Here is a 23,683-nt window from a genome sequence, read left to right as displayed (position 1 = left end):
GCCCTGACCAAGTCGCTAACCTATGTAGACTTTACTCTGCTTGCAATTTACATGGATTGCATTTTTTTATAAGAATTGGAACGTTTTCGGAAAAATTTAAAAAATAAAAAATTCTGATTAATTAAAAAAATTTTTAAATATTTCTACTAAGGATTTTTAAAAGTTTTTGAGTATTAAAAACAACTTGAACAAAAAATAAAAAATTCTAATTATTGCTACGGTTATTTCGTAAGAAAAAGAAGACTATACATGTTTCAGCCAAGCCGCGATCGTATTTGTTAAAGCATGTTTTTAATCTCTGTATTTGAAAAAACGGTTACCCATCCAAGTGTCAATCATCGCCGACGTTGCTTGATTTCGAAGATTGCTTGTCGATAAAATAATTAAATAACGAATATTAACGTGATTCGAAGCGTATCCATAGATCTTTGGGAAGGACGACTGTACCCGAATCCTTATCCTCGAGGCTCAATGGCTGACCTTCAACGAAAAAAAAGTTGAAGTTTTATAGAAAAAGAACCAATGTCCCGAATATGTTAAATCTAGCATAAGTTTCACCTGGACATAATTGATGACCTAGATAAAAGTACAGAAAGAAAATTATTTTTATTGTCATTATTAAAACTAATGTAATAGTACTTTATACAAAGTTCAGTAAAATTTGTTAATCTTTATTAGATTATGTACATCGACTTACCAAAACCAAAAAAAGTTAAAAATCTTTGGCTAATTGCCCATCTTCCTTCAGAAATCTTTCCGGTCTAAAAAATTCAGGATCGCCCCACAAGTCAGAATCATGATGTATCGCTGCCAAGTTAATGAAAATTGGAGTGTTTTCAGGTATTTCATAGCCGCCTAAAGTAGTTTTTCTTGCACATCTATGAACTGTGCTAACTGTGATTGTTTCAATTCTTAACGTTTCTCGTATTACTGCCTCCAAGTAAGACAAACTAAAATAAAATAAGAATACTTTATATAATTATTTTTGTTCATTCTGTGTTAAACGTAATAAAATTGAAATTAAATTTATGCTAACATGTGAAAATAACATTAATGTTTCTAACGTTAAAAGAAAAACTAATATTAACTTCTCATATAAAGATAAAATAAACTAAATCGATTTTTGTAGCATTATGCAACACATTATAATACATTTCTTTCTTTTCATACATAAATTAAGCATACATTTTAAATATTTTTATTAACTACATATTTGGAATAATTTTTGTTTTTAATTTTAAAAAGCATTAATAAATTAAAATATAATTCTTTTTTACTGAAATTAAAAATAATAAAGTAATAAATAATATGAATTATTAAAAAACATATTTTCTTCATAATCAATATAAAAGATTTTTTAATGAAATTGGGGATTGTTACGTTCGGGTGTGTTTTCGCGTGCCTGAAATCGCGCACGGTGAGTCAGGCGCGCGTGCCGTGTCTCATACGCGTATAGTTGCGCGTAAGAACGAGAGAAAAAGAGAGAGAGTGTGTGTTCATAGGAGATGGGAGCTTGTGCTATGTCGCGGTGTCGCTGGCCGAGCGGTAATATCGCGACACCGGAAGAAAGAAGAAGAGGAGAAGGAAAAGAAAAAAAAATTAAAGATGATAGAAAAGAGAATACGTGAAATTCATTTTGATTCACTTATTGTGAGGTTTACTCATATGTTTTGGATATGATAGATATCTTTCCAATTTTCTTTATAGTATATTTAGGCCGACGTTGCTTGATTTCGAAGATTGCTTGTCGATAAAATAATTAAATAACGAATATTAACGTGATTCGAAGCGTATCCATAGATCTTTGGGAAGGACGACTGTACCCGAATCCTTATCCTCGAGGCTCAATGGCTGACCTTCAACGAAAAAAAAGTTGAAGTTTTATAGAAAAAGAACCAATGTCCCGAATATGTTAAATCTAGCATAAGTTTCACCTGGACATAATTGATGACCTAGATAAAAGTACAGAAAGAAAATTATTTTTATTGTCATTATTAAAACTAATGTAATAGTACTTTATACAAAGTTCAGTAAAATTTGTTAATCTTTATTAGATTATGTACATCGACTTACCAAAACCAAAAAAAGTTAAAAATCTTTGGCTAATTGCCCATCTTCCTTCAGAAATCTTTCCGGTCTAAAAAATTCAGGATCGCCCCACAAGTCAGAATCATGATGTATCGCTGCCAAGTTAATGAAAATTGGAGTGTTTTCAGGTATTTCATAGCCGCCTAAAGTAGTTTTTCTTGCACATCTATGAACTGTGCTAACTGTGATTGTTTCAATTCTTAACGTTTCTCGTATTACTGCCTCCAAGTAAGACAAACTAAAATAAAATAAGAATACTTTATATAATTATTTTTGTTCATTCTGTGTTAAACGTAATAAAATTGAAATTAAATTTATGCTAACATGTGAAAATAACATTAATGTTTCTAACGTTAAAAGAAAAACTAATATTAACTTCTCATATAAAGATAAAATAAACTAAATCGATTTTTGTAGCATTATGCAACACATTATAATACATTTCTTTCTTTTCATACATAAATTAAGCATACATTTTAAATATTTTTATTAACTACATATTTGGAATAATTTTTGTTTTTAATTTTAAAAAGCATTAATAAATTAAAATATAATTCTTTTTTACTGAAATTAAAAATAATAAAGTAATAAATAATATGAATTATTAAAAAACATATTTTCTTCATAATCAATATAAAAGATTTTTTAATGAAATTGGGGATTGTTACGTTCGGGTGTGTTTTCGCGTGCCTGAAATCGCGCACGGTGAGTCAGGCGCGCGTGCCGTGTCTCATACGCGTATAGTTGCGCGTAAGAACGAGAGAAAAAGAGAGAGAGTGTGTGTTCATAGGAGATGGGAGCTTGTGCTATGTCGCGGTGTCGCTGGCCGAGCGGTAATATCGCGACACCGGAAGAAAGAAGAAGAGGAGAAGGAAAAGAAAAAAAAATTAAAGATGATAGAAAAGAGAATACGTGAAATTCATTTTGATTTACTTATTGTGAGGTTTACTCATATGTTTTGGATATGATAGATATCTTTCCAATTTTCTTTATAGTATATTTAGGCCGACGTTGCTTGATTTCAAAGATTGCTTGTCGATAAAATAATTAAATAACGAATATTAACGTGATTCGAAGCGTATCCATAGATCTTTGGGAAGGACGACTGTACCCGAATCCTTATCCTCGAGGCTCAATGGCTGACCTTCAACGAAAAAAAAGTTGAAGTTTTATAGAAAAAGAACCAATGTCCCGAATATGTTAAATCTAGCATAAGTTTCACCTGGACATAATTGATGACCTAGATAAAAGTACAGAAAGAAAATTATTTTTATTGTCATTATTAAAACTAATGTAATAGTACTTTATACAAAGTTCAGTAAAATTTGTTAATCTTTATTAGATTATGTACATCGACTTACCAAAACCAAAAAAAGTTAAAAATCTTTGGCTAATTGCCCATCTTCCTTCAGAAATCTTTCCGGTCTAAAAACTTCAGGATCGCCCCACAAGTCAGAATCATGATGTATCGCTGCCAAGTTAATGAAAATTGGAGTGTTTTCAGGTATTTCATAGCCGCCTAAAGTAGTTTTTCTTGCACATCTATGAACTGTGCTAACTGTGATTGTTTCAATTCTTAACGTTTCTCGTATTACTGCCTCCAAGTAAGACAAACTAAAATAAAATAAGAATACTTTAGATAATTATTTTTATGTTTATTCTGTGTTAAACGTAATAAAATTGAAATTAAATTTATGCTAGCTTGTGAAAATAACAGTAATATTTCTAACTTTAAAAGAGAAACTAATATTAACTTTTTATTAAATATACGAAAATTGTAATTCAACATGTAAATACTTTTTTAAATTTTATCGAAACAATCTTTGTAATTAAAAATTATAAGCTTTTATGAGCTAATAATATTGCACATTATGCATCGCGCAAAGCATCACGCTTTAATTCACCTATTCTTTGAGATAAGGTTCTTTCTAAATCCTTAGTATGAACATATGGCCAATTTGTTTTCTTTCCCACAGCTTTTGCATATTCTAAAACAAAATAAGATGAATCATATTTTCTACAATCTACAACATAAAAATAATAAAATATAACATAATTATATTGTACAAGATCTATGTAAAAAAAACTTACTTATTATTGCCGACTTAGCTACGGGATCGATACTGTAATATTTACTTTCAGGTGTTTTTCCTAAAGAACGAGATGCAAATCCTGTTAAAGTAACCTGATTTTGTCCTTTTTTGAAAATTTCTTTTTTGTATACTCCAAGCACCAGTTTTCGAACAAAATGTGTAGTTTTTGACGAAGAGCCAAGAGCAAAAGTCAAGGTTGAAGATTTACAGTAAACATCTCGTAGCAATATCACCTATAAAGATTGTCAAAAATTTATTTGATTCTTTATTTTTTACTATTGGTTTTTACTATATTGATGGTTTCTATATCAATATTGAGAGCAAAACCAAACGCAAAACGCAAGAACTAATCATCTTAAAGAATCATTAAGAGCTCACTGAGTTTATTCCTTTTTCTAACGCGTCCATTAAAAATATGTAAAAAAACATTAAAATATTTAAGCTCTAGGTCGACAAGTTTAAAGCCTTATAAATATCGTTCAAAAACATATACAATAGTATATAAAATATGCGAGTACTACTTTACAACTAATTCATAAAAAAAACAATTTCCTATATAAAAATTGTTACATAAATACGATAATATAAAATATAAATTTACCTGTTCTCCCTCTTCGTTATAGTCTTTCCCATATAATTGATGGAGATGGCGTCCAACAGTTACAGAAGGCTGTTCAATGTCTAATATACTTTCATTAGAATTCAACCCACACAACACACGGACGTCCTTCGGATGTCTTATATGTGTCCTGAAAAGTCCTGTTTATGTCCTCATATTTTGGATGTCCGCGGGATGTCCAAAGTATGTTATCCGGACGTCGCATTAAATCACAACAATAGAACGTCCGAAAGACATTCCAGACGTCCTGAAATATCAGATATATATTATCGTGAAGATAACAATGCTAATATAATTTGTATTGTATATCGTAATAATCAATAAAATTTATACAAAGTATATTTTTAATTATTTCAAAATAAAAAAAAATATTGTTTATACATTTTTTATTAATTGTTCAAATATTTTCAACTAATAATGTTACGAGTTAAACATAAAAAACTAAACATTTTTGTTAATTATAGTTGTATAAAATTGTTTAAAACGAGAAAATAATTTAAAATATATTATAATATTAAGTAAAATTTGAGTATAACCCATTACAAATAACATGTTTTAAGCAATATACAAATTATTGTAAGAAAATTAAATTGTTGAACGTTATTTGTAATGGACTATGACCAACTTTTATTTAACACAATGTTAATATTTATTTTGAATAATTTTCTCGGTCTTAATAATTTTTACATCCATATAAATTAACTAAAATGCTTAATTTTTTATATTAACTAAAAATTACTCATTGAAATTATTTAAACAATCAATTACAAATTATAAAAATTCTTTTTTTATTTTGAAATAACAAATATAACAGAGATAGAATTAAACATAATTAATTGGTTCCGCCATGCCTCCGAAAGAATTAAAAAAAAAACAGATAATATTGAAATAGTGCAAAATCATTAGTGTTTTTTTTTTCAATATTTAACATGGCTGTTTTTTTTTTAAATACAAAAATTTGCAATATTGATAGCATTATTAGTTAGTATTAATATTGTAGAAAGACTACGTCTATAAACTGTGATGTCTAAACAAATAATACTGAAATATTGTAAAATTATTAATGTTTTTCTTCAATATTTAACTCGACTGTTTTTCTTTAAAAAATGCACAAATTTGCAATATTAATAACAGTATCAGTTAGTTTTAAAAAAGACTGCGTTTATACTGTAATGCAAACGTGGAAAATAGCACATCGATAACATATATTAAAATATATTCCCAGCTAGCAAAATGACGCAAACTCTGCGCGAAGTTTGCCGCAAACTCGAGCAAACCTTTGCAACAAAATTACGACAAGGTGTGTCCGCATTAAGCTTAGCTTTTGCTGGCAAGGCTTGTTGTAAATAGTATGACGCATATTTTATGCAAATAACAGGGTAAAATTTGCTAGTAAAGCATAACAACAAATTTGCAGCAAGAACAAGGCAAATCTTGCTGTACACAATATGATAGCAAATTTGTGGCAAGAATAGAGCAAACCTTGCTGTACATAGCATGATAGCAAATTTGTGGCAAAAACGAGGCAAACCTTGCTATGCACAATATGATAGCAAATTTGTGGCAAGAACAGGACAAATATTGTCGAAATTTAGATCAACAAAAATGATTATTAGACTGAAATATTAGACTGATTAGTCCAATATCAAATGTGAATGGTGCAATCATACTTGGTTCTCTGTTCTCGACGAGCCCCTTTTATTAATCCAGTAGGTAAATCTTTTTCACGAGAAATGCGCCACCTCGAGATAGATAGTAAAGTCAGAAATAAAGTTTAAAACCCGATAATACAACCCTGTTATTTGCATAAAATGTGCGTCATACTATTTGCGACAAGCCTTGCCAACAAAAACTAAGCTGTTTACGGACACACCTTGTCGCAATTTTGTTGCAAAAATATGCTCGGCAAGTTTTATTTTGTTCTTGCTACTAATTTGCCGTTATTCTGTGCTTAACAAGATTTCCTGTTTCTGCCATAAATTTATTGTCATGTCGTGTAGTAAGGTTTGCTCTGTTATTTGCTTAAATTTTGCATTTTATCGTGTCGGAACAAATCTTGTAATTTCTATACGTAATATTTATGTACAAGTCTTTCTCTGTTATTTGCAGCATCGTGTAATGAAAACTTTTGCCGTAAATTTGCTCGAAACTTTTAAAAAACAAAGCAACAAACATTACTTGTCATAAAATTGTTGTCAAAATTGAAACAATCCTTGCTGTAAAGCTTTCACGATATGTGATTTTAACAGGCCTGGCTAGCTGGGTTGCAATTAAAATATGGTTTATAAAGTTATATATTTTATAATATATATAAATTAACTAAATAATAAATAAAATAATTATTAACAATTGCAATATATATACAGCAGTGGTTAGCAATATAGAAGTATTACATATATGAGGCTATTATGTGTCCAAATAATATCCGTTTTACGTCCGGTTCGGACATTCTAAAGATGTACTTGGTATGTCCTTGGGACGAATATAGAACATCCTAAATACGTCCATTAGATGTAAATAGGACATCCGTCGGATGTCCTCAGGATTTGTATCGGACATCCAAATTACATCCTAATTATGTCTGCGTGTTGTGTGGGAATGTAATATTTTCATTAGAATGGTTTAGGACTTTAGGTGACTTGTTTTGTGTTGCGACATATGAGACTTGTGCATAAGCGTGTTCTTCTAATTCTTCAACAATTTTAGATTCTATCAAAAATAGAACATCAAAATATAATGACATCAACAATCTCATATTTTAATTTAGACTATTTAGAGTATTAATTATTTAAGAGTGAAAAAGAACACAATAAACATTGTTTCTCTTTGCTTTATTATTTTGTGATAATCAATATTAATATTTTTTACATCTTTTTGCAAATTCACATATTATAAGAATATACCACACTGAATAAAAGCACAATTTAATCACTTATTTTTTATGTACAAGATAAGACTAATGGATAAAGCAACTTTTTATTCTATAAAATTAATTACCAATTGAATGTTAAACAAAGATAATACAATTATTTTTTGTCAGTAAAGATATAAATATGATTGTCCCAGCAAACACAAAGTTACATGTAACGTGCCTGTTAGTTGTAATTTCCCTCTCAATAATATAATTGTAATATAACACACGTGTTATATTACAATTACATTGTTGAGTGGGAAATTACAACTAACAGGCACGTTACATGTAACTTGGTGTTTGGTAGGGTTTATCCCTATTACATATGTAGAATGCATACATGTATATTTGTATGCAAAATGGGTTTTTATTTTATTTATATACTTTTTATTATTTATGTTATTTATATACTTACTTTTTATGCAAAACTTATATTATTGCTAATTAAATTAGACTATTAATGATATATCTGTTTTATAGAATAAAAAGCTGGTTTGTTTGTAAAGATTTTCACTCTATGTATTTGAAAAAATCTGAAAACATACCTCCTTTTTTAGACACTTGTTTGTTTATTTTATCATCGTTATCTGTTAGCGATTCCCATCCTACAGAAAGAATATTTATACCAATAAATATAATAAATTCATAGATTTATAAGTACTCAACAGGTGTCTTACCTGACGACGAGATTGATGATGAGAATTTATTATCTTGTAACAGTTTTTCAAAATAACTATTTTTTGCTTTAGCTTCCTGTAGCTTCTTTTGTAGTTTTGCAATAACTGATGTTTCTTCAGTTTCTTGATTTTCTTTCTGAAAAATAGAATTAAGAGTAAAAAAACATACATAAGCTATGCGATTAGATGTAAAACAAAAAGAAATAAAATTTAATAATCTTATTGCGTAAAGTTTATTATTAGTTTTATCGTCGTCATTAACATCAGATAACACTGTCGAGAATAAAGAGTCTGTCTCAATTATATTAATAAGCTGTTGTGTTTTAAAATGCTGTGCAGTAATTTTGTCTTTTTCCTGTAAGTAAATGTTAAACCAATAGTCTGTAGAAACTGTATTATACATTAAATTTTACTTGACATTTCTTGGAAGAATCATACACCATACAATTTTTAATATAAATTATATAATATAAATTATGAAGACAAAAAATAAAACTTTTTAATTTTTGATTTTTATTAATTTTTTCAAACTACAATTTTAAAATATTGTTTGTTTAAATTATTACTTACTTGCTTTGGTTTCTTTGTATTTTTTGATTTTATTTTCTTGTTAGTCTTTGCTGATGGTGAATACATAATATTAGGACATCTCCGTCGTTTCTCTTCTATTGGTGATTTTTCCCGAGTTGTTTTAGAAGTTCTAGGAATCTTATCTTTTTTTAATTCCACCTTTCTCCGTATTATTAATTCACTTTCATTATCTATAATAAAAACATATTTTGAAAAATTTCAACTTGGAGAGTTAAATATCTGCCAAAAATTTTGCTAAGTGTTTGTTACAAATTTTGTCAGTAGCTTGTAACAAAAATACAACCAAATTTACTAACAAAATAACAAATTGATAGCAGAAATAGAACAGAATGTCATTTCATAGTTATTTTAATATTTTTAAATAGAATGTATTTTAAATCTTTCCCAATTTCTACAACAAATCTACTATCAAACTGTAAATCTAATACTATTAAATTATATGTTTGACTTTTTCTTAATTTTTAGTATACACACAGTAAATTTGGTCGCACTGCTTAGTATTCACTGCTCTGTATTAAATCCATTTTACACAAATCATATAAAGATACATGTTTAACATTATAAATATAAATAAAATAAAAATAATATAAAATATGATATAAATCAATTGAACAGAATGAACCAAAATTCTCAATACATTTTTTTATAAATAAATGCCACTTATAAATATATAAATAGTGAGCATTGCAATGTATTTGTATTTTATTTTTAGATTAGGATAGTATACAAAGCTTTTAGTATACACTAATGTGCAGTTTAACCAAATTTGCTAATTGTATAATAAGTTAAGAGTGAATGAAAGTATAGTTTGTTTTATATTGTAATTTATTACTTTAAATTAAGAAATTCTGTAAAAAAATATAATTTATTCCAGTAGAATCTGTTGACAAAACATGAGCTTAATATAATAATAAATCGGAAGCATTCCAATTGACTACGTCCCAATTGACCACAACTTTTCTAATTGGCGGTTCAACAGAAAAACTCCAAGCATTTATTGCTGTAATTAAATGGTTGTGGTCAATTGCAACGTGGTCAATCTAATTAATAAATCTATCACATTCTGTCTGATTTAATGTTTATCTGTCAATATACTGCTGACTGTGAATATATATATATATACTCCCGTAAAAAAAGTTATGCAGAAATCCATGCACAAAAATGTGCAATTTTTTGTGCAGTAATTTTTGTATATTTTTTTCCTACAGGCTGCTACTACATTTTACTTACTAGACAAGTAATATTAAATGTTACATTCTTCTAAAAAGAAACTTTGTGATAATAATAGATATCAAAATACTAAAATCAGATAAATAAATAAATATATATATATATATATATATATATATATATATATATATAAAATTGACTCATTATACTAGATGACCCAAAAGCGCAGGGGACGTCGAGCCGGAAGGGCCCGCTAAATAAAAAGGCTACGGCGCCAAATTTATCAGGGCGGCGAATTTGACCCTTTCGTTTTTAAACAAAAGTATATCCAGGAGCTCTCGTCATCCTCAGAAACCGAAGACTCTACGCCTCAGGGATCAACGCGGGCCCGTCCAACATTCTTTCCTGATCATGCGCGCCTTCCTGGCCCCAAAATCCGCAGCGACGAGACTGTAAACATTTTGAAGCGGACTAAAACGAGAGCCCTGGTAATCCCCAAGAGGAATCGGCCCCCGCAAGCTCTCCCGAGGACGACTACTAAATCACCTGAGCACTCCCGGCGCGTCAACCACGAAAAATCGGTCCCAGCTAGCACAGAATCACCAACGAAGTATAATCGTCCGGTGGATCATACACCTTCTCCACTACCCCAGCCTAAATATACTATAAAGAAAATTGGAAAGATATCCATCATATCCAAGACATATGAGTAAACCTCACAATAAGTGAATCAAAATGAATTTCACGTATTCTCTTTTCTATCATCTTTAATTTTTTTTTCTTTTCCTTCTCTTCTTCTTCTTTCTTCCGGTGTCGCGATATTACCGCTCGGCCAGCGACACCGCGACATAGCACAAGCTCCCATCTCCTATGAACACACACTCTCTCTCTTTTTCTCTCGTTCTTACGCGCAACTATACGCGTATGAGACACGGCACGCGCGCCTGACTCACCGTGCGCGATTTCAGGCACGCGAAAACACACCCGAACGTAACAATCCCCAATTTCATTAAAAAATCTTTTATATTGATTATGAAGAAAATATGTTTTTTAATAATTCATATTATTTATTACTTTATTATTTTTAATTTCAGTAAAAAAGAATTATATTTTAATTTATTAATGCTTTTTAAAATTAAAAACAAAAATTATTCCAAATATGTAGTTAATAAAAATATTTAAAATGTATGCTTAATTTATGTATGAAAAGAAAGAAATGTATTATAATGTGTTGCATAATGCTACAAAAATCGATTTAGTTTATTTTATCTTTATATGAGAAGTTAATATTAGTTTTTCTTTTAACGTTAGAAACATTAATGTTATTTTCACATGTTAGCATAAATTTAATTTCAATTTTATTACATTTAACACAGAATGAACAAAAATAATTATATAAAATATTCTTATTTTATTTTAGTTTGTCTTACTTGGAGGCAGTAATACGAGAAACGTTAAGAATTGAAACAATCACAGTTAGCACAGTTCATAGATGTGCAAGAAAAACTACTTTAGGCGGCTATGAAATACCTGAAAACACTCCAATTTTCATTAACTTGGCAGCGATACATCATGATTCTGACTTGTGGGGCGATCCTGAAGTTTTTAGACCGGAAAGATTTCTGAAGGAAGATGGGCAATTAGCCAAAGATTTTTAACTTTTTTTGGTTTTGGTAAGTCGATGTACATAATCTAATAAAGATTAACAAATTTTACTGAACTTTGTATAAAGTACTATTACATTAGTTTTAATAATGACAATAAAAATAATTTTCTTTCTGTACTTTTATCTAGGTCATCAATTATGTCCAGGTGAAACTTATGCTAGATTTAACATATTCGGGACATTGGTTCTTTTTCTATAAAACTTCAACTTTTTTTTCGTTGAAGGTCAGCCATTGAGCCTCGAGGATAAGGATTCGGGTATAGTCGTCCTTCCCAAAGATCTATGGATACGCTTCGAATCACGTTAAGATTCGTTATTTAATTATTTTATCGACAAGCAATCTTCGAAATCAAGCAACGTCGGCGATGATTGACACTTGGATGGGTAACCGTTTTTTCAAATACAGAGATTAAAAACATGCTTTAACAAATACGATCGCGGCTTGGCTGAAACATGTATAGTCTTCTTTTTCTTACGAAATAACCGTAGCAATAATTAGAATTTTTTATTTTTTGTTCAAGTTGTTTTTAATACTCAAAAACTTTTAAAAATCCTTAGTAGAAATATTTAAAAATTTTTTTAATTAATCAGAATTTTTTATTTTTTAAATTTTTCCGAAAACGTTCCAATTCTTATAAAAAAATGCAATCCATGTAAATTGCAAGCAGAGTAAAGTCTACATAGGTTAGCGACTTGGTCAGGGCGGGTGTGGTAGGAGGGGCCGAAGGCTCCCCTTGCACCTCCCCCCGTGTGTGTGTGTGTGTGTGTGTGTGTGTGTGTGCGTGCGCGTGCGTGCAAAGCATTCACTGCATCACATGGGTTTGCGACTTTCCGTGTGTGCATTTGGTCCGTGCGCATATGCAGTGTGCGCATTTGGTCTGTGTCCGTTTATTACTGTGTCCGTTTATTACTGTGTCCGTTTGTTACTGTGTCCGTTTTTTACTGTGTCCGTTTCTTACTGTGTCCGTTTGTTACTGTGTCCGTTTGTTACTGTGTCTGTTTGTTACTGTCTCCGTTTTACTCAGCCTGCTGTGTCCGTTTATTATTGTGCGTATCTGGACTCATTCTAATAAAGAGACATGATAATGCAACTTTACACGCGTTTCATTAACAGATGTGCACTAATGACGAGAACTCAATTACTATTTACGGATTGGTAGATATATAAGTGAAATCAAATGATCATTTTAAATTACAGAGAGACTCGAATCCATTCGAGCATACTGTACATATAGCGTTGATAAGTTACGTTATCATTATTATCATTGTAATTACTCAAGAAAATCACATATTTATTGTGTGACATATCTTACTGGACGAAAACAGACAAAAAATAGGGGAAATTATGATATTGGAAAGTATATATCGCGCATTCTGACAGAGAAATGTTCATTTAGTTCTTACAAATAGCAGACGACGTTTGATTTACGTAAGTTTCTACATTTTATTTGATAAAGATGTAAAGACGAATTTAAATAAAAAATTTTATCATTAAATCTACTATTTTAAATTTTGACTGTTAATCAATGATGTGATATCTTTTTTGCGAGTGTTTATTAAATTTTACAAATTCAAGTTAAATACTTGGGAGTTTTGATGTCTTTAAGTAATATTCACGCTTACAATTTTTTTAAATTAAAATGGTGAATTTTAAAATCATAAAAATTATGAAATTAAAAATTGAATCTGTGACTTTAATTAATATCTACATTACATTGAAAAAAGTTAGTTAATTTAAGTTAACTAAATTTTTTGATTAAATTTTTTCAGAAGAGTGTATTTATTAATTTAAATATATAAATATTTGAATTAAAGAGATTTAATTGTGTTAAAAAATTGAGTCAAATTAGCTGTTTTTTTCTTAGTGTAATGCTCAATATATGCGTATATATAATTATTCTGCGTAAGTTCCAAGATTCTCCGGATAGTTAATATAATTTAATAAACAACTAAATAGTATCTAATACGTTACAAGTTAATCGCGCGTGCGTATTACTATTTTTTAGAAACAAATATAGGGTTTTTTTTATTATGCAAAGTGGACAATGGCACTCATAACGGCTTACTGGGCCCTGGATGACATAATAGTTCTAATGACTGTCGTTAATTCCCATATAGCACAGAAACCTTCTAGAGATATTTCAGAAAAGTTTCAAGTGAAAAGTGAAACATTTCAGAAACGTTTTCCAGATGTTTCTGAGACAGCTCTTAGACAGCCCTGAGATAGCAAAAGCATCGCGGACATTTTGCTACCTCAGAGCTGTCTCAGAATTGTCTCAGAAATATTTTAAAACGCTTCTGAAATGATTTACATTTCACGCATTTGGTCTATGTCCGTTTCACTCAGCTTGCTGTATCTGTTTATTACTGCGCGCATCTGGGACGCTTCCTCTATCTTTACATGACACGTAAATACAACTGCTGGAAGAAACGAGGCGTTTTTGAACTGCCACCGACACCAATTTTTGGCAATTTCTCGGATATTATGTTTATGAAGAAAAATCCTGGACATCTTATGAAAGATTTGTATGATCAAGGGAAAGGAATGCCCTACATCGGACTTTACTTATTAGACAAGCCGTGCTTGATGGTTCGCAATCGGGAGCTAGTTAAAAGCGTTCTAATATAGGACTTCAACTACTTCGCTGATCGACATACCTCGCTTGATACTAATGATCGTCTAGGTTATGCCAATCTCTTCTTTATTAAAAATCCAGCTTGGAAGACCTTAATAACAAAGTTGACACCAACCTTCACGTCTGGCAAGCTTAAAAAGATGTTCGAACTGATGTTAGAATGTGGAATAGAAAAATCTTGATACGCATCTCGAGTCGCTGAAATTGAAAGGTAAGGGCTGAATTTATGAAACTACATCAAATGTCGATGGACATAAAAATCACTATTACTGTCAAATCATTGGAACGACAACATTAAATCGATACGTTGACGGCAGAAAAAGGAATGGACATGGAAATGAGAGATTTAACCGCCAAATTTGCTACGGACATAGTTGGTATTACTGCCTACTTAATGTGAACTTATTGAATAATCCAGATGCCAAATTCCGAAAATACGGTAGAATAATTTTTTAGTTTGACCTTTTCCGCGGTTTCGAATTTCTCTCGATCTTATTTTTTCCAACTCTAGTTCGTTGGAACGGTATGAAAACATTTGGCAAGGATGCCACAAAGTTCTTGCGTAAAGTTCTTTGGGAGACTCTCTCTGAACGCATGAATTCTGGTAAAAAGAGAAATGATCTCATTGATACGCTTATTGAACTGAAAAAAACTTGTAAAGATCTGGACATTGGAGGAGGATTTAGTAAGTAAATGTGATTGTTCAAACATTTTTAATGCACACATTTTTTAATTTACACCTAAAAAAACAGAATACCCATTTAATTTGTTTGACTAATGATTTTCACAGCTAGAAATAAATTATAGTAACAATTTTGAAAAATACAAATTAAAATTTTAGAATTTGAAGGGGACGAGTAGCGCAAGCGGCTGTTTTTTCACAGCTGGTTATAAGACTTCTTCAACAGTAATGCCTTTCCCTTTGTATGAACTCGCGATACGTTCCAAAATACAAGATAGACTCAGGAAAGAAATTCTTGATGCGCTCCACTGATGACAAAATCACATATGATATGGTAATGCAAAGACCGTACATTATTTTTTTACTGTAAAAAAATGTCATGAATAAAACAAATGAATTTTAACGTCATTGCCAAGCCAGCTTAAAATATTTATTTTATCAGGTTTGTTCACTGCAATATTTCAACATGGTAGTGTCCGAAACTTTGAGAATGTATCTGCCGTTGGCATTTCTAGATCGCTTAACAGTGGAAACTTACAAGGTGCCAAATTCCGATTTAGTTCTCAAAAAAGGTACGCCAGTTTATATTTCAATGCTTGGCATACACTATGACCCGGAATACTTTCCTGATCCGAAAAAATATGATACAGAGCAATTTAGCAAATAGAATAAACGTAATATTCCGTCATATGCTTATATTCTATTTGGAGAGAGTCCACGTATATGTATAGGTAAGGACATCGATTTTAAATTAAGGAAATTCTAATGATACGGAAATTAACAAATTATCAAACAGTTATCAAATCACAAATTAATCTTTTAAAGCACAAATTCAATTTTTTGCTTTGTTATATAGAAATCACATATATTTATCTACAAGACAATTACATATACTCAATATATTCAATAATCAGTCCACTTTCATATTTATGGAACTTGCAATCTTAATTATAATATCACTGTTACGTCCGAGGGACTTCACTCTTTATTGCCCGCTGAGCTTTTTAGAGATAAATAAGCCAAATAAAACTGTGAGACTTATCTGCGGTCAAGGGTTACGGAGGAGGAAATAAATAAATATCTCCGCACCGCGAGGGCGTTTGGTTCCCATAATCAGAGGGACCCTAAGATACTAAAAAGCCAATAAAATTTGGCGGATTAGGTGGAGCAAAGGGCACATTTGGTTTCAAGAGTAATAACGTTTTTACGAACGGAATGTTATCTAAGGAGAGCCAGACCACCTCAAAAACGTCCGAGGGGCTATAAAATTTTCTTTTTCGAAACCAGATGCGGCTATCATCCCTGGGAAAATGCGCGGGCCAAGAAACATAAAATTTCCTCCCCCTATTTAGGATAAGAACATCTGAAAACCCTCTCTCTCCTGCCCGATTTGAAAAATGTAAGGCGGAGACAACCAACGGACCAATAGCCAAAGGGCTTAACGAACGCCACCCCAAGACCAAATAACCACTCGACCAATGAAAACCTTAAAAATTAATTCCCACGCATTCCCGCCAATTAACATCTCCAAAACACCCACACCCAAAACTTTACTTTTCGGGGAAATTACTATATAAACCGACACTTCCAAAAGTCGGAGTCAGTCACTGTCTCAGTCACTGTTTCGCGCACTCTGTCTTTCGTTCTTTCAAACCTCGCTGTTCGAACCTCAGTTAATTCCGCGAACGCGAGCTTTAACGCGGAACCGAGTGTCCAAGTGACGGTGCTCGAGTGAAAGTGGTCAAAACAGTAAACTGAGGGAATTTTACTCCAACCACACCTGACTGATTAGTCAATTGGGTACCTCGACCACCTAAGGCTGTACATTCCAACAGACAACTTCGCCAATCTTGGAACCAAGAGCTTGGATTTTATTCATCAAGTAGTAAGTCTCCAACCTTAAATTTCTTTCGGGTCTCGGTTTTTAACTAAATAAACAATTATAACTTATAGTGGAAATAATTTTCTTTCATCGAAATCGGTCGAATTTCAAACGGTCTCGAAGGAAGGCGATCAGGCGGGCTCTCGCGCAGAAATTAAACGATACATCGCGTTCGTCGGTTCCGGGGGAAGACCGTTTCACCGATTCCGATCTTCGAGAATCCGACCAGGCATCCAGGCTAGCGGATCCCGACCCCGCCATCCAGGAGTCCGGCCGAGCGTCCCGGTTCGCGGATTCCGAGCCAATCGCTCGAGGGTCCGGTCACTCGCCCAGCTGTGCGGATTCTACCCCTGGTACTCGGGAACCTTAAATACAATCCGCGAATTCATCCCCTCGAAATGTAATACCTCCCTCACCTCCGCCCCCCTCTCCGCGAGTCCTTTTTCCTTCGTACTCCCCGATCAGTTCCCCCGAACTCATAGACCTTTCACCCCCACCTTCTCCTACACCCTCATTGGAGTTGTTAGACGAATTTGATAGAGTCCCGCCCTGTCCTCGTTATTATTATTATAATGGAAGAATTATAACCCAAAACTCCCTCATAGAAATTCAAGAACAATTCCCGACCAAATTAGATCTGTCCCTCCATTCTTATCGCGAATATACTCTGGATTCGCAAGCAATAGATATGGACGCCTTATTCCATGTCGTCTCCGCGCTCAATCCCACAGACCTCATCCCCACTTTTACTCCCCAATATTATGACCTTTTCGCGGTCCCCGTCGAATTTTTCTACAATTTCTTTCCCCCTTCCTCAATCATAATTCAGAAAATAGTCTGAAAATCCTTCCCACCCTTCTTTCTCTCTCAACTTATCAGGTATTAAACTTGTCACGCGGCAATAATTTTTTATATGTATTCATTTTAAGTTACAGTATAATAATCCCATACATTAAGGTTTTCTTACCTACTGTATAATAATGTATAGCCTAAGATATTCCAAATTAACAATAATAATACCACACATTATTGTATAATAATGTATAATGCAAAAATATTTCAAAGCGTAGTATAATAGTGTCACATATTATTATTATTTTTTATCTATTGTATAATAATGTATAATATAATACTCTAAATTCCGTTAAAATGTTAATTACAAATAAATATATATAAATATACATATATATTCCGCCATCACGACCTCAGCCTCATTATTGTATATCATTCATACCAAAAATTGTGTTAGAATAAATATACGTGTTAGAATAAATATGAATTTAAATTAAAATTTTTTTTATTTTATTTATAAATCGACCTACCCTCATTTCTCAATTAAAGACTGCATCGGGTCCGATCCCGAGTTATAACAATTAAATTTGTTGACTCTAAATTAGGACCGACGGACGCACAGCTCGGAAATCGGGGTTATAGTGAGTCTACCGACACACTGACCCACATTTCTAGCTATAAAGAGTGCGTTCGCCCCTGAGGCACTTATCTTTTCCTCGAGCCTGTGCCTTAGGGAGTCGTGTTGCGTTACGTCCTTCCTCGCTTTATCTCCACTTTATAAGACATCTACACAACCACCCGTTCTTATCCAATACTTCATAAAGCTGGACGTAACATCACGAACAGATAACATTACATGACATTTTACTAATGTCATTTATTTTACATATTTTTTAATTATAAAAATATTGTGAAATGTTTCACCTATATGTACTACAGGCACTCGTATGGGACTGTTACAAATAAAACTTGGAATCATTACAATCTTGAGCAAATACGAAGTGACACCATGTGAGAAAAGTCTAATACCAATTAATGATTCTTGATCCAAAAGCTTCGCTGACATCGCCATTGGGTGGAGGCTTACATCTCAATATCAGAAAACTTCATTAAAATTGATAACATGCTAGAATGTGACTGCTTTTAAACCAAAGAAATTTTGCCCGATATTTCAAATGCATAAGTTATAAAACTTGTATGTAAACATCTTTGAATGCTTGAAATCTTTATTCTAATATTTTAAAAATTAGTATTTTAAATATATTTTTAGACATATAAGTTTTAAGATATGAAATAAGATACAATGAAAATTGAGAATCAACTCTGCAATACAATTATTTATATTTTTAGTTTAATTATAGAAAAAATTTGAAAATGTTTATTATTGTTGCTTTAACCTTATTTTTATTATTTAATGTAAATATTAAAAAAAAGTAAATATAATAAATAATTTTAATCAATAAGTGTGCAATTAACATAATTATTCTTGTGATTTAAAAATACATAAGTTTATAAAATTAAAAATTAATTTCTTTTCTTCCTCTTTATTAAAAATCTTTGCATTCAAAATAATATAAGCAGAAATTATTATAAGAATGTAATAGGGCTTTAATATTTTGTGGCGACTTATTTTTTTCAAGACATAGGTGCAGATAACTGTATTATGAGAAAAATGTTAAAAAGTAAAACATTATTCTAAGTAGTACTAAAAGAAAATTAAGTATAGCATATTATAAATCATTATATACTATAAAATCTTACTTGAAATTTTGAAAATTTCTGGAAAATTCGAGAATTCTTTTACACAATTTGAGTCAACATTTTAATTTAGTTTACGACATGCATACACAATGATATATTATAATTCAAAACAATAAGTATCATATTAATAGCTTCCGATGTATTATTTGGTACAATCCTCATTTGTAAAAGCAAATTTTTTTCTTATCATAACATTATATTATTGTGTATAACGTAAATTGTTGTGATACACAAATCTTTTATCTCATTTGGTTATTTGGTTGTTATCTCGCACGAGATTAGATAAACGAGTTTAGCTTCACAATATACATAATTCCTAAATAATAATACCAGCGTATAAAAATTATTTTTATCAATTTAATTAATATATAATAAGAAACAAAGTATAAGCAATTAAAATTTAAAAAACGCTAATAAATACTATGCCGATAGCAGATCTTTCACGCAACGTTTTTTATTATAGTTGATAATGACGAACTAATCTTGTTTACGCCAGGAAACTCCTAAAATTAGGCGTAGATATAGACATTTTTTATAGACGCGAATAAGATTAGTATTAGCATACGCTCGCAAATCATAAATACATTCATTATTATATTTATATACTTTATTATGTTTTTATTTACATTTACCTATTTATGCAATTTCAATATGTAATACGTAAATACATAATTAATACATTAATACGTAAATTTAGAAATTTTCTATTTTGGTTCAAAAACGGCTTGAAGGGGTGAAATCACTCTTCAAAGTTCAGACATTTTTGCGTTTTCTTGATATATCCCGTAAACTAAACAAAAAAAAATGTTTTATACAAAAGTTTTACAGTATAAATACCTCTATTTAACTATATTACTTATTTTTTCAAAAAATTAAAAAAACATTTTTTTTTATCGTAAAACTTGTATAAAACATTTTTTTATATTTTATTTAGTTTATGAGATATCGAGAAAAGGCAAAAATACTTTCTTAATTTGGATTCGTTTGCCCGAGATTTTCATTCCGTTGAGGAGAAAATCGCAAACATTGGTATTATGGATAATCAACGTCCAGTATACTTTGGTCGTCCTGAGAATCAAAGAGACCCAAACGCAATCCTCCCTGGTAATCAACAACAACTTAGATTACGCAGGCAAAATGTAGCTGCTAAACCAGCTGAAGCTTTAGCTCAGCAGCAGTTACAACAACCACCACAACCACAACAACCACAACAACAGCAACAACCAGCAAAAGCAGCTCGCGGCAGGAGATTTCCTAGAGCTATCAACCCACCTGCTCGCTTACAAACTCAAGCAGACCTTAAAGACGTAATACCTGATAATGAGGGTCCTGCAAAGAGTGCTATTTTTGCTACAGGCATGTCTAGTCGCGAAATTAATCTGGACACTAGATTTACACCATCAGCTCCAGCTATCATAGATATTTCTCGCGCAATGTACGCAGAATTACTTGCTGATAATTCTAATGTTCAAAAGACCATCCTGCCTGAATATCTAGACTATTATGCTACAGCCATGCTTTGGTTTAGATATAAATCTAAACCAAAGCATGGCTGTAGCATAATAGTCTAGATATTCAGGCAGGATGGTCTTTTGAACATTAGAATTATCAGCAAGTAATTCTGCGTACATTGCGCGAGAAATATCTATGATAGCTGGAGCTGATGGTGTAAATAGTGATTTATATCACTAAAAGTAAAACTCAGGCAACCAATAACAGCTATAGAACGCGACGTATTACTAATGCTTGATCAATCTGCCTTCTCAATACCTGAGCCAATAATGGTACAGATTAAAGTTATTGGTAATACACAGACAATGACAAAGGAACATTTACATCCAGAGTTCCCCGAACTACCCACTCAACAAATTGCTGGCTTTGGTGGGTATTATGGCAGAATAAATGAAGATACTCACAATCTATATGAGGAAATACCTTGTATGGGAGTATTAAGTGAAGCAGTACGCCATTCCATCAGCAACGAACCACCAGGTCCATACGCCTCATCATTAGCTGAAGAAAACTTAACTCCAACATCAAATTTGTTAGGTTTTCAAAATTTAGGAAGTAGAAGAAATAAAGCTAAAAATTTAGCTTTTCATGCTGGAATAACTAATAATGAATTTCCAAGCTATCCTCCTAACACAGGAATAAATTTAAATCTTCTACAAGCCATTTCAGCTCAATTATCTCACACTAAAACGTTCAGAGTGCAAACAATTGCCTTTGGAAACTTAAGTGAGTCTGGATTATTGGCAATTTTTGAAGAATGGTTTCGTTTATAAGAACCAACTAAAAATTTCTAAATTTATGTATTTATCTTCTCTACATTTATGCCAAGTTTCATTAAAATCAGAATTTTTGAGTTCGCGAAGTTCCCTTGTAAGTAAAAGCGGACATTAACTTTTTTATAAAATTTTTTATTTGTATTGAACAAATACTGACAAAGTTCAACTTATCATGCAAAGTATATATGTACAGCTAAGAAAATCTTTTTTATTTTAATTTTTTTTTTAATTTAGTGTAATCACGATGTATACGCAAAAATTGTCTTACTGTCCTATTGTTTTATTATCTTTTCTATACAAATAATGATATAAAGTAAATGCGCCAATTATAAGAATATTTATACAAAATTTATTTATTATAATTTTTTATTAAAATATTTAACAATAAACGGACTTGATGATCAAATAATTGAATGATTAAAATCAACTAAGGAAATTATAGTGAAGCGAAAACTTGGCGTGCCAGGGTCGCATTTTTTCAATATTTCCAAGACTATATTATTGATATCAATAAGTATATATGTATACGAGAATGCGATTAATGTGGCTTGGATTTTGTTTTACCATCTATCAGTTTTTGCTTGATTATCTGTTATTATTGACAACATTTCCATTTTTTAAAGAACTTTTTGATAGATTTTATAAGATTTTTTAAAGTTTTTTTATCAAATATAATTGCTTAATTGATCTCGTCCCATTTTTAAATGTGTTTATGTAAAATTTTTGATGGATTATTATTTTTATTATTTTATTTGTACAAATAATTTAAATAATTTTTTAATAGATTTTATAAAATTTTTCTAAGCCTTTTTTTCAAATATACTTGTCCAATTGTAATGATCTTGTCTTATTTTTTAATGCATTTATGTACTTGACATATTTTCTTTGTAAAATTTTTGATGGGTTATCATTTTTTCATTATTTTATTTCTACAAATAATTTCCATATTTTTATTGTTTAACATTGATGGTTCATTGCGTTTTAACGACCAGGACACGCCAAGTTTTTGCTTCACTATAATCCCGTTAGTTTTAATCAATTATTTGATCATCAAGTCCGTTTATTGTTAAATATTTTAATAAAAAATTATAATAAATAAATTTTGTTTAAATATTCTTATAATTGGCGCATTTACTTTATATCATTATTTGTGTAAAAAAGACAATAAAACAATAAGACAGTAAAACAATTTATCTAATATAATAGTTTTTTTTAGGGGCGCGCACACTTGGCGCTTTTTTACCTTTTTTTACCTTTTTTTAAAAAAGGTAATTTTGTTTGGATATCACGCATTTTGTAGTACTAGAACACAACATTGCGCGCGCTTCGCGCGCGCCACTTTGCATTTTTATATTGAACATTGCACTTATTCTTCTTCTGTAATATTACTCTCACACACTTTATCATATTTAATGCCCTTCTCTATCTCACGCTCCCTCATTCTCCCTTTCCCCCTCTCTAAATTATTAATTATATAATTAATTATATTAATTATATTATTTTCATATGAGAGAGAGAGAGAGATAGAATATATAGAGAGATAGAGAGAGAGAGAGCAGCGAGCGAGAGAGAGAGAGAGAGAGAGGAGAGACGAGAGGAGAGAGAGAGAGAGCGAGAGGAGAGCGAGAGAGAGAGAGGAGAGAGAGAGAGAGAGAGAGAGAGAGTATGAGAGAAGAGAGATAGAGGAGAGAGAGAGAGAGAGGAGAGAGCCGTGAGAGAGAGAGAACGAGAGATAGAGAGTAGAGAGAGAGATCTCGTGCACGATAAGAAGAGGTCTTAGACATAAAGACCGGAAAGATGTGTAAGAGTAATCATTGAACAATATGC

The 23,683-nt window shown here is 31.2% G+C and overlaps 3 protein-coding genes and 1 pseudogene across 25 annotated transcripts in view; 3 read left to right on the top strand and 1 right to left on the bottom strand.

Annotated features, from left to right (window-relative positions):
* Positions 1–23,683, bottom strand: part of LOC118645134 — a 198,243-nt gene that overhangs the window by 16,369 nt on the left and 158,191 nt on the right. Inside the window, exons 1-13 of one of the 21 annotated variants that reach the window (XR_004962912.1) lie at positions 7,194–7,347; positions 4,783–5,047; positions 4,180–4,414; positions 3,993–4,076; positions 3,450–3,702; positions 3,311–3,328; positions 3,022–3,232; positions 2,074–2,326; positions 1,935–1,952; positions 1,646–1,856; positions 698–950; positions 559–576; positions 273–480 (exon numbers count right to left, since the gene is read on the bottom strand). Coding sequence is in view for 1 of the 21 variants with exons in the window: in XM_036285629.1 (XP_036141522.1) it covers positions 7,376–7,509; positions 8,257–8,316; positions 8,389–8,524; positions 8,959–9,149 (521 nt within the window). In the remaining 20 variants the exon portion in view is untranslated. Of the gene's footprint in view, positions 1–272; positions 481–558; positions 577–697; positions 951–1,645; positions 1,953–2,073; positions 2,327–3,021; positions 3,329–3,449; positions 3,703–3,992; positions 4,077–4,179; positions 4,415–4,782; positions 5,048–7,193; positions 7,510–8,256; positions 8,317–8,388; positions 8,525–8,958; positions 9,150–23,683 lie in introns of those variants that run through there. The other 20 variants (XR_004962918.1, XR_004962917.1, XR_004962923.1 and 17 more) reach the window with 20 other exon arrangements.
* Positions 10,789–12,247, top strand: LOC118645137 (probable cytochrome P450 304a1). 2 transcript variants are annotated; one of them, XR_004962932.1, is made up of 3 exons: positions 10,789–10,874; positions 11,570–11,822; positions 11,944–12,247. XR_004962932.1 is itself a non-coding variant. In XM_036285635.1 (2 exons), exons 1-2 carry the CDS (start codon positions 10,855–10,857, stop codon positions 11,805–11,807), a joined length of 258 nt encoding a protein of 85 aa, XP_036141528.1. In that variant the 5' UTR covers positions 10,789–10,854; the 3' UTR covers positions 11,808–12,247. The 2 variants fall into 2 exon arrangements, 1 of the variants encoding a protein (XP_036141528.1); XM_036285635.1 differs by having other exon boundaries at positions 11,570–12,247.
* Positions 13,607–19,235, top strand: LOC118645139 (annotated as a pseudogene).
* On the top strand, positions 20,415–22,340 carry LOC118645133. Of its 2 annotated transcripts, none has more exons than XM_036285626.1 (2): positions 20,415–20,969; positions 21,285–22,340. In XM_036285626.1, the coding sequence occupies exons 1-2, from the start codon at positions 20,603–20,605 to the stop codon at positions 21,851–21,853; spliced, it is 936 nt and encodes a 311-aa protein (XP_036141519.1). In that variant the 5' UTR covers positions 20,415–20,602; the 3' UTR covers positions 21,854–22,340. The 2 variants fall into 2 exon arrangements, with proteins under 2 accessions (XP_036141519.1, XP_036141520.1); XM_036285627.1 differs by having other exon boundaries at positions 20,415–20,974; positions 21,290–22,340.

Source organism: Monomorium pharaonis, chromosome 4 (genome assembly GCF_013373865.1).
Source record: "Monomorium pharaonis isolate MP-MQ-018 chromosome 4, ASM1337386v2, whole genome shotgun sequence".
NCBI classification, from domain to species: Eukaryota; Metazoa; Arthropoda; class Insecta; order Hymenoptera; family Formicidae; genus Monomorium; species Monomorium pharaonis.
The sequence above is the reverse complement of the archived record's forward strand: the minus strand, read 5'-3'. Positions and strand labels throughout refer to the sequence as shown.

What these genes read in the sequence shown, in the direction of transcription:
- LOC118645133 (XM_036285626.1), top strand. Translation starts at nt 20,603, where the DNA reads ATGGATAATCAACGTCCAGTATACTTTGGTCGTCCTGAGAATCAAAGA. An exon ending in GGACACTAGATTTACACCAT is followed by an intron (nt 20,970 to 21,284) that starts CAGCTCCAGCTA and finishes GGCAACCAATAA; the next exon opens with CAGCTATAGAACGCGACGTA.
- LOC118645137 (XM_036285635.1), top strand. Translation starts at nt 10,855, where the DNA reads ATGAGTAAACCTCACAATAA. An exon ending in ATGAGTAAACCTCACAATAA is followed by an intron (nt 10,875 to 11,569) that starts GTGAATCAAAAT and finishes ATTTTATTTTAG; the next exon opens with TTTGTCTTACTTGGAGGCAG.